Raw genomic sequence first — 15,254 nt, 5'->3', positions numbered from 1 at the left:
TTTTTTTTTTTTTTTTTTTCAGTACGCGGGCCTCTCACTGTTGTGGCCTCTCCCATTGCGGAGCACGGGCTCCAGACACGCAGGCTCAGCGGCCATGGCTCACGGGCCTAGCCGCTCTGCAGCATGTGGGATCTTCCTGGACCGGGGCACGAACCCATGTCCCCTGCATTGGCAGGCGGACTCTCAACCACTGCGCCACCAGGGAAGCCCTACTTTCAAATTTTAAACAAATGGGATTATGTGCTTTGCTCCCCCCACCTCAAACTATCTGAGATCTCTCCATACTAGTAAGTAGAGATGGACCTCATTCTTTTTAACAGCTTCATAACATGAATGGGTGCAACTATAACTTGTTGTAATTTTTCAGTTTTACAAATGGTCCTGCAGTAAACATCTTCGTGCATACATGTAGGCTAAGTTCCCGGATGTGGAATTGCAGGTAAACGCGTCAATACGTTTGTTATCATCCCTAAAAAGAGAAAAGCTGGGATCCAGGTAACTCTAGTCCTGTTGCTGAGGACAAATGTTTAGTCAGCAAGTGATTGTGTGAAATGGCTCCATGCTAAACTCCCTTCTTGGTGATTCACAATCAAGTAGCATATTAAGAGTTCTGGAAATTCTTCAGTAACCACTTACTGCTGAGTAGTTTAAAAAGAATTGTTTGCAAAGGGAAATTGCAATGTGCAAATGTGTAATTCTTGCACACATCTTAAAATTTCCCTGAACAGTTTGGGAAGTCTCCCCCCGGGTGGTAATCTCTCAAAGACAGGACAGCATTTAGATAGGAACTGGCCACATACTGTTCCACCAGGCTGGGCAGCTGAGGTGGAGTCAGGTTTGGATTTGGTCCAGGAACCAGGCGAGGCCTGTCAGCCACTCCCAAACCCCTCGGATGAGAGGGATCCAGCAAATCCTGCATAAATCAAGGCTTTGAGGCTGACCAGTGGGGAGACGGGTAGAGTTTCACTTCGGCCTGAGTCTATCTAAGAGGTGACATCAACCTAGCACACACACTTTGCATCAGTCAGGCCCAAGCCTCCAACAGAGAAGGGTGTGGATCCAGAATCTCTAGAGAAGGAGCCACTTGGGGTATAAGAGGGCAGTGTCCTCCCCCCTCCCACTTACCTCCTCCAGTCCTTGAAATCATGGTTAATTTCCATGGCTCAGTGCAGATGTCACCCCTGAAGCCTCTCCCCTAGCCCCTAGACCCCTCCTGTGTGCTCTGGTAGCACCTCTGCTTCAGCAATTAGCAGTCTGTTTTGTCTTCTGGTTCATTCATACTTACTGGGCTGATCTAGAGGAAGGGCCACATGATGAATTATGTACTTCACAGTCTTCCCCAACAAAGTGGGAGCTCCTCCGTAGCCCGGTGCTGTTCAGGCCTTCCTTCACTCATTCATTCATTCGATCATCATTGAGCACCTACCATGTGTCAGGCATTAGCTAGACTGCCTGAATACAGTGGTGAATACAGCAGACTCAATCCCTCCCTCTTTCGTATTCTTATATTCCCTGTAGCCCAGCCCAATGTCTAGCCCAAAGCCTGACACAGTACGGTTTAGAAATGGCAATCTAATTGGAAAGCTGCCTTTGCATAGCAAGAACTGTCTTACCTCCTAGACTACAGATGAAAAAACATTTTCTCAAGATGCCTCGTCTACATTTTATGTGATGGAAAGTCATCTGACTGTACGGGATATTTTTTTAGACATTTGGGGTGACCTCGGGGGCCTGATGGAGAATCTGGAGTGCTAAGGTGCCAGCCACCTGGCTGGACCAACGCTGGCGGGAGGGCGCTAGCGACGCGGCCCGCAGGTCCCGCCCCCACAGGCCCGGCCCCGCCCCCGCTCTCCATAGTTACGGCTGCGGAGGCGGCGGCCATCTTGGCGGCGGAGCGATGAGCGGGTCGAATTCTAAGGCTGCGGCCGTGGGGTCGGCGGCTGGGCCCGGGGGGCTGGTGACTGGCAAGGAGGAGAAGAAGAAGGCTGGCGGCGGCGTCCTGAACAGGCTTAAGGCGCGGCGGCAGGCGCCCCACCACGCGGCCGACGACGGCATCGGGGCAGCGGTTACGGAGCAGGAGCTGCTGGCTCTGGATACCATCCGGCCCGAGCACGTCCTGCGCCTCAGCCGGGTCACAGAGAGTAAGTGCGGGGCAGGCCGCGCCCTCCCCTCGCGCCGGTCCCTGGGCCCCTTGTAGCCTAAGCGGAGCCAGCCGCTTGCCGCTCGGCCGGCCCAGGGTGTCCACCCAGGCGCCTCCGGCCGGCCGGGCCGCGCTGCCCACCCTCACCTAGACCTGGTCGGGAGGGGTTCTCGTGGGCTTGACTGCCCTCCTCTGAGTCCGGCCACGCTAGGCTTCCTTGTGGCCCGTCCCCGCTGGGCCCTCAGGCCCGGCCGTTCTCCTCCTCAGCTGGATCTGTTTGGGTGGGGGCCCGCCTTGGCTTAACCGGATCCTCCTGACCCTGGGAAGTGGGCCGCTGCCCCCCAGCCATCAGTGAAGTTCCTGACCAGCTAGGCGCCCTCAACCTGTCTACAGCCAGCTTCTGCCGCCCTCTGCCAGCCCAGACCCCTACCCTAGCTGCTTTCTCTGCCTTTCCCTCCCCTCCGGCCCCTGACAGCCCCGCCCCCTTTCCAGCCTGCCTTGGCCCCCTACCTCTTTGGGTCCCTAGCTTACCCCTTTGTGTGCAGGTGGACTCCTCCTTCCTCAAATACATTGCCGTGGCATTTCGTGCCGCATTAAAAAAATATTAATAAAGTTTCAGTTCACGTACAAAACTAAAATGTGAATCCTGCTTTTGACACTTGTTGCAGTGAATTAAGAATATGTCAGGGTGTCAGAGATGCATTTCTTGCATAAAATGCAACCGTCCTACACCTTTTCATTGATAGTACGAGGGGTGGGGAGAAATATATAGCTCACCCCCTGTCCTGGTTTTCTTCTTTTCTGTTCTCTTCCAGGCCAACCCCTGACTTGATGCCTTTTTTCTTGCTGCTGTTCCCCGCTAAGAGTTTGCAGTCAGTTGGTTAGACCCTGCTTGCCCAGCCGGCCCTGTCCTCCAGACTTCTAACGTTGAAGCACCAGCACTCCCTTGATGGATTAAAGGCTGCCGTCCTATTATCTGCTGAACTGCTTTAGTCGGCAGCCCAGGGGTGCTCAGGTGTCCCTCAGGGAGATGGAGGCCGCCCCCAGTGATTTGAGGATGACAGTTTGGGGGGATAGGCCTTGGTCCAGCCTGTATGAAAGGGAATTCCCATCTCCTAAAATAGCTTTAATTTGAGTCTGGGTATTTTCATATCCCCATTTTCCATCACTGTTTGGTTTGGGACTGTCCTTTGCATGCCTGAGTATATCTTTAGAAGGTCTTGCTATTCTGTTTAACAGAAACATTGTGAAAAAGCTGCTTCTGTTCTGACCCAGATTTCATTTGGGGCTCTGAAGGTACGGAAATGTTCACCACCTCACCTTTCTCACCCCATGCTTTCTCCTGATACCAAAGGTGAATTAGGCCACTCTAATGCCTGGCCCTACGCGGCATTCTAGGAGAGCACTCAGGTCCTGTGTAGGAGCTTAAGCGTGGTGCCATTGCCCAAACACACCTCAGCAGCTTATTGGAGAAAGTCACAAGTCAGCTTGGTGACCTCTGGATTCTTTACTCTTCTTAAAGTCTGTTCCGTTCAGCAGGTTATTTATTGAGTCGCCTCTAAAGGTGCAGAACCAATCTCAGCACTTTTGGGAGTTACAGAATAATCAGTAGCTCTCAAGTTTGCCATCTTATTGGAGAGTCAGCTCGTAAAACATGAAACAGCTAACACAAACAGGCAGTATAAGATAAAGTGTCAAAGTGAGTTGTGGAGAAGATGCTCTCAGGAGTCATGAGAGAAAGAAATCAATGAAATTGTCTTTGATCAGTACTGTTTTGATTAGTTGATCAGGTTTCTGGGGGCTCTCCTTCACTTTGGCCTCATGCCCTCCACAGCAGATCCGTCCTGCTGCCTGGGTAGGTATGGCCCACCACCTGGTTTTGTGCAGCCCACAAGCTAAGAGTGGTTTTAACCTTTTCAAATGGTTGGAAAAAAAAAAAATCTTGGGACACATGGTTATATAAAATTTGTATTTCGTGTCTATAAATAGTTTTATTAGAATACAGCCACGCCATTCATTTCCATGTTCGTGGCTGCCTTTGTGCTACAGCGACACAGCTGAGTAGTTGTGATAGTGACTGTGTGGCCAAAAGCCTAAATTATTCATGATCTGACCCTTTACAGAAAATGTTTGCTGATCTGTGCTTTGTGATATGTTCAGCAAACATGCACCATATTAGCCATTAGATCAGCATAAATGTTTTAAAATGGATTTCTAAAAAAAATTCTATCCTGCTGTGATATCCAATGAAAGGTTTATAGGCCATTTTTGAAGTGTTTCCAAAGAAATCCCCTTTTACCATCCCTATTTCTAAAGTGTTACAGTAATCTTTCATCCACACAAGCCCATGCACTTTTTTTCTTTCTTGGATCCCCTAATTCTCTCCACACAACTTTTGCTTATAACATAAAAGGAAGTTTTGGGGTGTATTTTAAGTGAATTGTGTAAGAAAAAAACCTGAGTTTGCTTCAAAACTTGAGAAAGAAATGGTGGATTTGGAGGATTATTTAACGGCATTGGTCTCTCTCTCTCATTTTCAGATTATTTATGTAAACCCGAAGACAACGTCTACAGTATTGATTTCACACGCTTCAAAATTCGAGATTTGGAGACCGGGACAGTGCTTTTTGAGATTGCCAAACCTTGTGTGTCAGGTAGGCCTTAGTATTGCAGTAGTCACTTGACAGTTGGAGCAAAAGGTCTTTCACGCTTGAGTTTTTGTGTGCCATTGCATCCTGTGTCACAGACTCCAGCGGCCTGCTTCCAGCCGCCTCCTGAAGCCTGCCTGTGGGCCTGTTGGCTTGAAGCTGTGCTGAGAGGCTGATGTTTGTTGAGTATCTACTCTGCGCCGGTCACTGTGTTCCACATCTTTCTGTTTACATCAGTTCATGTAATCCTCACACCTCCGTGGGGGGTTATTATCCTTATTTTACAGATAAGGGAACTGAGGCCCAGAATTTCCAGGTGACTTTTCTAAGGTCCTCTGCCCTTTGATCTTACCATGTTTCCTCCACTTAGGAAAGGAATCCTTGAAATTAAACTCCAGTGAGGAAGCCTACCTGAACCTTGAGTCCTGGGAACACTCTGGAAGGGTGATACGGAGGATTCTAGTCCAGATCATGAGGCAGTGTCTTCTCACGCCCTTTCCTTTAAATAGTGTCTCAGATTTCCCAGTAAGTCCTAGTTTGGACTTTAATGTCTGCCATTTTCTGGATGAACAGAAGGCCCAGACCTGTGAACTCATCTACTTGGGACCCCTTAAGGTAGCTTTGAATGGACACTTCCTGTGCTTGTGATGCAGTTCCAGGGTGATTCATTTCTGACCAGGGGACCACACGTAGGTCTTTGGAGCACATCACTGGAAATGGAGCACCCCCTGGAGTTAGTTACTAGAACACCAGCCTAGATAGTCCTTCAGAGTATCAGTCATGGTCTGTGTTGATGACTCTTTTTGCCAAGCTTTTCTCATCTGATTTGCTATTCAGAAAGAGCCTGTAAATTTGGTAAGACAGCTGTTGGTAACCCAGGTAAGTCAAAAGGCTTTCATGAAAAAGTCTCAGCTCAGGTTAATTATACAGACAAGGCTAGAGCACTGGTCTCCTCACCCCATCCAGTATTCTTTTTTTTTGAAATTAATTAATTAATTTTTGGGCTGCTTTGGGTCTTTGTTGCTGCATGTGGGCTTTTAGTTGCAGCGAGCAGGGGCTACTCTTCGTTGCGTTGTGCGGGCTTCTCATTGTGGTGGCTTCTCTTGTTGTGGAGCATGGGCTCTAGGCGTGCGGGCTTCAGTAGTTGTGGCACATGGGCTCAGTAGATGTGGCTCGCAGGCTCTAGAGCGCAGGCTCAGTAGTTGTGGCGCACAGGCTTAGCTGCTCTGCGGCATGTGGGATCTTCCCGGACCAGAGATCGAACCCGTGTCCCCTGCATTGGCAGGTGGGTTCTTAACCACTGCACCAGCAGAGAAGTCTCACCACCCAGTATTCTTTATGCTGTCATAATCTAGTACTGACCAGGGCATCTAAAGGCTCAAGCTTGTGGGTACTTAAATCTTGTATTGGGAGGGTCAGGGCCAGCCAGCTTCCTGGGTCTGTGCTGTTCGTATCTCTAAGCCACAGGTCCTAGTACTTAAGATGTTCCCAGGACCCCAGGGCTACTTCAGGTGTATGGATTTGCATGAGACTGGGCTCAGAATAGTCATTTCAGTATAAAACTAAATCTCAAGAAGAAGGTCAGCTGCAGATACTGTAAAAATACCTTGATTTACGACCCATCCAGTCTTTACCTTTAAGGATCTTGATTCACTAAGAATATGCACACACTGATTCAGTGCCCTCCTACAGCACTTGTTCGGATGAGTTCGAATCCCTGAGAAGGTTTGGTCTGATCCTTTTTGAATCCCATTGTTGGAGCCAGGGCTGTGGAGTCTCTGACTTTGAACCCCTACTCAGTCTGGTTGCCCAGCTCCTCTTGGGCTTGTCACAGGCAGAGATGTTTGATGCTAAAAAAGACTCCTCTTTTACTGCACCTATGTTCAGCCTGGAACTGGAAAAAATACCCTTGCTGGATACTGGGTGGCTGTAGCTATTAGAGAGGGAACTAACTCCTTGTTTACATTAGAATGTTCTCTGATTCATTTTACAAATCTTTCATTCCTGGGTTCAGGAGTGGACTAGACCAGAGCCCGTCGTTACTCTTGTGGACCCTCTCTCAGGTCTCACATGTTGGTTCATGGCCCATCTGCTTCACCTTTTCCCAGGTGCTCGGAGTGTTGGGCCTGGTATGGCCTGGAATAGGCATTAGTCCAAGGAAGTGCAGTACCCCAAGGCTATAGGTCAGTGTCTTCCATTTAAATAGCACAATTATTTCTAGGGATTTGTCTTTGCTATGTCAGAAATTTTTGCATTCTTTGAAGGTGCCTTTTGAATAGTTTCAACTTTTATAGCCTCATTCTTTTGGTTAGCAGCAAGCACTTCAACTGGGTCAACAGCAGGCCTAGTCTGTATAGCAGAGACCATGTCACAGCCACCCAGCTGGTGTTTCAGGCTTCACCGTTAGGATATGGCCCAAGGCCCCAGATTATATAAAAGGCAAACAGCTTAGTGTTTAAGAACAGGCCTTGAGTCTGACGGACCCGGATTCACATCCCTGCTCCCTCCATTTACTACAGGCGTACCTCATTTTATTGTGCTTCACTTTACTGTGCTTCACAGATATTGTGTTCTTTACAAACTGAGGGTTCGTGGCAACCTTTCATTGAATAAGTCTATTGACTCCATTTTTTTCAACAGCATTTAAAAAAATTTTTTTTTATTGAAGTATAGTTGATTTACAGTTTTTTTTTTTTTTTTAGTGTTGTGTTATTTTCTGGTGTACAGCCAAGTGATTCAGTTATATATATGTATATTTTTTCATATTCTTTTCCATTATGGTTTATTATAGGATATTGAATATAGCAGCACTTTTTTTTTTTTTTTTTTTGCGGTACGCAGGCCTCTCACTGTTGTGGCCTCTCCCGTTGTGGAGCACAGGCTCTGGACGTGCAGGCTCAGCGGGCATGGCTCACGGGCCCAGCTGCTCCACGGCATGTGGGATCCTCCCAGACCGGGGCACAAACCCGCGTCCCCTGCCTCTGCAGGCAGACTCTCAACCATTGCGCCACCACGGAAGCCCCAGCAGCATTATTTTTAAATTAAGCCGTATGCATTGTTATTTTTGGACATAATGCTATTGCATACTTAATGGATTATAGTAAAGTGTAAACATAACTTTTGTATACACTGGGAAACCAAAAATTTCATGTGACTCTCTTTATCATGGTGGTCTGGAACTGAACCCGCAATCTCTCTGAGGTCTGCCTATATCTGGGTGACTTTGGACACGTTAGCTAATCTCTCTGAGTCTGAGCTTCCTGGTCTTTAAAGTGGAGATAAAATGAAGACAAAATCTACAGGATCACAGGATCCTGTGAGGCGTGCAGCACGGGGCCTGGAATTACAGCATGTGCTCAGTGAGTACTGGCTGCCCTGCCATATCGGTGTCGGTGTCGGTACTGCTGATCGGTCGTGCTCTTTGCCGAGATGGTGATTCAGCTTCCGTGTGCTCTTGCAGACCAGGAGGAGGAGGAGGAGGAGGCGGCGGCGGCGGCAGGCGGAGATGTGGATGTCAGTGCTGGCCGCTTCGTCCGCTATCAGTTCACGCCAGCATTTCTCCGTCTCCGCACCGTGGGCGCCACGTGAGTACCAGCATTTCCTGAAGGGGGGATGTTCTTCTGGTTCAGAGAAGAATGTTCTCTGTTAGGTTTGGGGTTGGCTTTAGAGGAGGGAGGAGGCAAAGTCAGGCTCACAGAGATTTATTCTGCAGGGTGGAGTTCACGGTGGGAGACAAACCTGTGTCAAACTTCCGGATGATCGAACGGCACTATTTCCGGGAACGCCTGCTGAAAAACTTTGACTTTGATTTCGGCTTCTGCATCCCCAGCAGTAGGAACACTTGTGAACATATCTATGAGTTTCCCCAGCTTTCTGAGGATGTCAGTACGTATCCCCTGACTTTCAGAACATCCTGGATTCTTCAGGCTAGAGGAACAGACCTTGAAATGAAATCCATCTAGTCCAACGACCTCATTTGCAGAGAAATAGGGACATGATGCGTCTCTAGTCTTTCGACCTCAGGCTTCTCGTTTCCTATTGCTCCTGTCTCATGTTTCAAACTCTGACTCTGCCTGCATGGGAACACTGAAGGTTTTAATACAGGCCATCCCTTTTAGATGCCTGCTGCGGGGAAGAGAGTGGTGAGGGAGATAAGAGGAGGCCCCTGACAATCCCTGGGAGTCCAGTTCAATACACGGCCAGTCATGGTTTCACTGTGTTCTAGTCACCGGCTCCTGCTCGGCACTCCTTTTAGCCCTTTGCTTTTTCCCTAATCAGAACTACATGGGAAACTGTGAGCTAAGTAGAATTCTAGTCCTGAGGACTACCTCTTTCTCATTCTCTGCAGGTAGAAGGTTAATTAGATGAAACTGTTAGAATAGATCCAGCAGGCGCTAGGAAGCTGTTAGAGGTTCGGAGCAGAAGGAGTAACGTGAGGGAAGCCGTGTCTGAGATAGAGTCACCCTGTAGTTCTGGGGAGGAAGAACTGGGGAAGGCGCCGGAGGGAGAAGGCTGGGCCGGGGAGGAGATGGACTGAATGACAGAGGAAGAACAGGCTGTGTATTCCCATGGCTTCGGTCTGGCCCTCTCACATTAGCATCCCCTGTGAGGAATTAGGGAAGGTTGTTCTAGAGCAGTCAGGATGTGAGTGGGATCCTGTGAGTAGTGGTGGAGTTTAGTTGGATTGTTGGCGAAGGTCTACATACACCGACCAATTTTCTCAGAATCCCGGGTCCTTAAAATTGTCATTTTCTGACAGGTATTCTTGACTGGTGCAGCAGTACTGTTCCCAGGTAAAGTGAGGATTGCTGAGGAGTGCGCAGGGCGTTGATGACCGCATCAACTGTTAGGATCCTCATTTGAAGCCCGCTCCCCAGGCTGGGCTGGGATGTGTAGATGCTTGCGAGAAAAGATTACGTACAGTATTTCAAGTTTTTATCTAAGGCCATGTAACTTTTTCTTCTTGAAGCCAAGTAAGCTAAAAGAGCGTGGGGGTCAGTACTCTGGATATGAACTAAATAACTCTGGCCTGGCTGAGTCCAAAGAACTTGAAACAGTCAGCTCTCCTTTTGAGAACTGTGGTCAGCAACAGCATTTCCTCCAGAGGATTCAGAATAGCATGTGACCATTGACTCAGAACCAACCAGAGGTAGTGACTCGCAGTTCTCTTGACCCTCCAGTTACGGTTAAAGAGGTCGGGGCAACTGCCAGAACAAACAGAAGATTTAAATCTGGATCCCAAGACAAGCTCACCCTTTGCTGGATTGTTGGCAAGTTAATACCCCAAGCCACCTCTGGAGAAGGCTCCTTGCCCTTTGTGCCCCTACATCCATGCGCATCTGGGATTCCTTTGTTGTCAGGGTTGCCTGCGGGACGTGAGCACAGTGAGGCGCAGCTTTCTGAATTTGGACCAGAGTGTCTAGAGGTGGGGACCAGAAGCACCAAGTCAACAGGCTGCTGTGGTGCCTGTTGGCAAACGGGCGGGCACCTCTCCCTGGGGTTCTGACGGAGCACCAGGCTGGCGATGGCCTCGGAGGGTCAGGTCCAGAGCTGGTTGCATCCTTCTGTTGAAGTGGACAGCATGCTCAGTTTGGGGGCCTCTGTGGTCCCCAGGTCTCTCCAGCTCTCAAGGCCTGGCTCCCTCTGTTCTGACTTCATTATTCTGACAGCGTGTGCTCACATTTTCAGTAAGGGCTGGTTTACGAATTTTAGAGGGAATGCTAAGTTTTATCCCACCTGGCCCATGGGGCAGACTCACACATAAGTCTTTGCTTTTTTCCTTTCCCTGACTTGCAGTTCGTCTGATGATTGAAAATCCCTATGAGACCCGTTCTGACAGCTTCTACTTTGTCGACAACAAGCTGATAATGCACAACAAGGCTGACTATGCCTATAACGGGGGCCAGTAGCTGTGGCAGGAGCGGACGGGGAGGTGCTTTGCTGTGGCCCAAGGTCCTGGTGCACGGAGGTGGCTGAAGCTGCGGTCTGTCAACACACATCTGGAACCTGGCCCCAGGAAGCCGAGGCTGGGGTGGCAGTTTCCTGTGCTCCAAGAGAGGTGCCAAGCAGTGCTGTGTTTCCTTCCCCAGTATTTTTTCTTCCTTTTTTCCCTGCCCCTTAGGTCACGGAGGTACTATAGTAAAACTTAGCATAAGGCTTCTGGAATCCAGATAAAAATAGAAAGTTTATTTTCATGTAGTCATCGCTCCTCTGGGTTGTCCTGTTGAGCCTGGGTCTCTCCAGGCAGAGCTGTGCCGGGGAGAGAAGGCTCTTCTGTAGGTTCAGGGGCGCTGTGGGAAGCTGAGACTCCTCTCTCGCCTGCGGGGTCGCCATCAGCACACTCTGACCTCAGCCTGTGCATCGTCCTAAACCAACTCGGGGGGCAGAGGGAAGGAGTGGTGCCAGGAGTTGAGGCACTGGGGTGGGCAAGGCTGCCAAACTGAAGGATCTGTCTTACGTAGGGGCCGCTTATCTGTCTGACTTCCGGATCCTCAGCCGGTCCTCCTGGGGCTCCACTGAGGTTTCAACCTGGCAGTGCCTTCCTGTTCTCCTTCCAGAGGAAAGATGAGCTTGCTCTGCTTCTCCTGGCTCCTAACTTTTGAGTTTCTCCTGAAATACAATGTGTCAGTTTTGCTGTTGGAACTGTAGTAATCTCTGGAGGCCAGAGCAGGCCTTATTGTATTTTGTTTTTTTATTTCTAAGCTTCTTGTGGGGAGGCTTTATAAAATGTCAGTGGCATTCCCAGCATATAGGATGTGTGGCCAGACTTCTGATAGTATCAGTCAGGCTCCCGGGGCTAATCTGGGTCATGTCGTACCTGCTTTTGTACTGAAGTAGTTCCTGGAATCATCCTGGCTGGTCAGACCTAAGTAATGTGTATTCTGGTCCTTTGGAATGGTTTTGGAATGTCTGCCACTTGGAATGGCTTTGGGCGTTGGGAAAGGGGGAAATCAGCTGAGGTGGCCTATCAGGGAGACGTGTTCTCAAAAATCTTCCTCACACATCCCTCAGGCCTCACTGGATGGGCTGTCCGCGCTTCAGCTCCCTACTGTTGTCCGACAGTGCGGGCGATTTAAGTGCTCAGGCCCAACTCCTGACCCTCTGATAAGACTGTTGCTGCGGCCAGGGTTTAGCATTGCTAGAAAGGTCACAGTAGGAAGGGCCCAGGTACGTGGTATCTGTGACCAGAGAGCTGTCTCCCTAGGTGCTTGGGAGAAAGGCCAGGTGGAGCCAGGGAGAGAAGGGCCAGCGCTTTGCCACAGATGCTCCTGTGCTTTCACTGACCGGTGTTGCTCCCTGTTTGCATTCTAGAGCGTGAGGGGCCTTGAACCGTGGTCCAGTGCTTTTTGTCAGGCCAGAGTCTGGGCTGTGCCAGATGCTGGCAACTTCCTCACTGAGAAAACCCTGGTTAGCCCTGTGTGCTGGCCCTGCACCCAACCCCCGAGGGAGGAAGAGACCGGGTTCCCTGCAGGGTGGGCTACTCATCCCCAGACCGGTGAATCCCAGAACTGGAGTCGGCTGCGAATCCAGGTGCCTTATGTGTGGCTCCATCCCATACACTGCCGGACAGACATCAGCACTGCCTCTTCACCTTCTGTTTCTCACTGGGGCTCCCTCAACAGATTTGTGTTCATTGAGCTTCAGAATAACCCCTTCTCTCTGTGACAGAACCCAGTCGGGAGAGTTTTTCTACTATTTGATGTTTAATTATTATCTAGGATGTGGTTTCTGGAGCTGCCCAGAACTCTGCTCAGTAGAGTGTGTCTTGGAAATGTGTCCCAGGCAGACCACGTCTTGTAGGCTAGTGGGCTGTCTCTTACCTGCAGTGTTAGCTTTTGCTGGGAAGAGGGCCGAGGAGGCAGGCATTCTGGCTTGAATAGTGCTGCATCCTCTTCCCAAGAGCTTGCTTTAGTCTCACTGGAGACCGTTTTGAGGCCATGCTTGATCTGTGCCCAACAGCACAGGGATTTGCTATCTTCTGCTCCTGAAGGTCTGGTGTTCTGTGCCTGGGACTCTGGATTCTTGTGGCTAGCTACTCAGGAAACCTTGAGAAGCATTACCTCTCTGGGGTGTTAGCTAGGGTAAGTCTGAAATTCAAGCTTTTGTACCCGAACTGGGGAGAGAATTGGAAGTCATACCTTCTCTGAAAGTAGCTGAACTCATCAGAAGCTGAATCAGGAGGCCGTGTTGTTAAGGAGTCTGGGCTATTGATAGCAGTTACCTGTGGGCAATAAGATGGGAGGAAAAAACCTACCTGCCTGGGGAGACCATGCCCTCTGTTCAGAGCTGGTACCTGAGAGGAAGCGCCTAAAGGGAACACATTCCAGCAGACTGACAGGTCCAGCTGGCGCCTGGGGGCCTGCTGCCTGCACCCCTCCCTCTTGTGTCTTGCTCCTTCGTGTCCCTCTGGCCTGGAGTCTCCTGGGAGAGCGACTCTCTTTTCCTGTGGAGCTTTTGGGCTAAGATGCCCTTTCAGCTGCTGCAAAGAAGATCCTGGTTTATTTTATTCTATGTTTTAAAGAGTAAACAGAGGAAATAAGTAAAAGTAGTCCTGGGATAAAGTAGGTCATCCTCTCTTCATGTGTTAGCTCAGAGCTGTCTTGCAAGGAAGGTACTTTTCAGGGCCTTGTCGGCCTTCCTGAAGACCTCACAGTCTTTGGGCCGTCCAGTTATCAAATAGGGGCGGTGATTTGGGGGCGTTGGGGCTATGCAGAGACTGGAGATTCTTGACGTGGCAGTAGCTGGGGGAATCTTCAGCTTGTTTCTTCAGTTGGAGTGGGACTCATTCCGGAATGGACTGAACAGGCTGTGTCTAATGGACAGATTGGGTGAGGCTTGCTTTAGTGTGTCTTGCCACCCTCGATAGGCTCCCAGGGTACTCTCTTTTTTTTTCTGTAATGTCCCTTCCTTCTGGTGGCCATTGTCACTCTGACGTCAGTGAGGTTGGGGAATGGGGACAGTTCTCAGAATCATAGCACAGACTCGTCTGTGTGTGTGGACCCCTGATGCAGAGGGTGCTGCCGTGCCTGGCCTAGGGGCCCAATTGTCAGATCACCATGTTTCTCACATTCCGTGTCACAGGACATCTTAGGTACAAGAAGGGTCTGGTGGAGGTGGATTTACCCCTTGTTGCACAAAGGATCATGTAAAGTCACTGAACTTGTGAAAGTCTATTTTTTTCCCCTGTATATCTATTTTTCACAGAATGTAAGAAGCGTTAATGACCTGGTCTGTCCTTCTTCCCCTTTCCCCTTCACCTGAGGTCCTCATTCCAGTTTGTATTGTCTTTGTGTCCAAAGTAAACTAGGTGACTTATTTGTATAAAATGTTATTTTGCCACAAGAGACAGTAATAAAAGAAAGATTTTCACAGTATGCGCGTACCCTCTCTGGTCTCCTGACTGGGCCCCTTGAGTCACGGGGTGGGCAGGTATGGAGTGGGGGTGGGCTCTGAGTTTCTTTACGTGGCCTTTCTGTAAATATTGGTTTAACGAGTAGAGCTGGTTTCTAGGGTGATTAGGGCACAGTATTGAGCTTTAGGCTTAGTATTTTTTGCTTTACATTTTGATGGAGTTCTTTGAGAATTAAAAATGTATATACATGTTTTTAAAACATGTTCATTAAGGTGTGTTTTAACTATACGTCATTTAAGAGTAAATTCACCTCATTTAAGAGTACAGTTTGGGGCTTCCCTGGTGGCGCAGTGGTTGAGTCCGCCTGCCGATGCAGGGGACACGAGTTCATGCCCCGGTCCGGGAAGGTCCCACATGCTGCAGAGCGGCTGGGCCTGTGAGCCATGGCCGCTGAGCCTGCGCATCCGGAGCCTGTGCTCCGCAATGGGAGAGGCCACAACAGTGAGAGGCCCGTGTACCGCAAAAAAAAAACAAACCAAAAAACAAAAACACCAAAAAAAAAGAGTACAGTTTGATGAGTTTTGACAAATGGATACATGATCACAATCATGATACAGGGCATTTCCATCACCTCAGAAAGTTCCCTCAAGTGCCTGGTGTTTGCAGCCCATTCCCTCCCTCTATCCAACCCCTTGCAACCATCTTCTGATTTGTGTCTCTTTTGGAAAACTTGTATACTTTTCGTATAAAACTTACATCTATGTTTAAGCTCACAAACAAAACAAGTTAAAAATAAGTCTGGTTTAGATGGTCTGTGGCACCTGAAGGCCTATTGGCCTCTGCCCACAAACATCACTCATTTCCCCCTTTCTCCTGCTTCTTGCTCTTTTCTTCCTGGTGCCCAGGTAGAGTGATGAAAGGTGAGGAAACTTCGGAGCATTTGCCAACGACAGTAAAAGTACTGTGGATTTAGAGGCTTTCTTTTGAATGCATTTCTTTTTTTTTTTTTAATTTATTAATGAAGCTGAGATCTTGGCTCCATTAATTTACTTATATTTTAATTAATTAATTAATTATTATTAATTTTTTTTTTGCGGTATGCGGGCCTCTCACT

At 49.0% G+C, this 15,254-nt stretch overlaps 1 protein-coding gene across 1 annotated transcript; it reads left to right on the top strand.

Moving 5' to 3' along the window:
• Positions 1–180: 180 nt before the first annotated feature.
• Positions 181–14,162, top strand: UNC119B (unc-119 lipid binding chaperone B). Its single transcript, XM_027124550.1, has 5 exons — positions 181–2,141; positions 4,681–4,794; positions 8,249–8,372; positions 8,501–8,673; positions 10,585–14,162. The coding sequence occupies exons 1-5, from the start codon at positions 1,898–1,900 to the stop codon at positions 10,695–10,697; spliced, it is 768 nt and encodes a 255-aa protein (XP_026980351.1). The 5' UTR covers positions 181–1,897; the 3' UTR covers positions 10,698–14,162.
• The last annotated feature ends 1,092 nt before the right edge of the window (positions 14,163–15,254 follow it).

This window comes from Aethalodelphis obliquidens, unplaced genomic scaffold (genome assembly GCF_003676395.1).
Source record: "Aethalodelphis obliquidens isolate GAN/ISIS:26980383/991018 unplaced genomic scaffold, ASM367639v1 scaffold28, whole genome shotgun sequence".
In the NCBI taxonomy this organism is placed as follows: Eukaryota; Metazoa; Chordata; class Mammalia; order Artiodactyla; family Delphinidae; genus Aethalodelphis; species Aethalodelphis obliquidens.
This window is presented reverse-complemented; position numbering and strand designations above follow the sequence as displayed.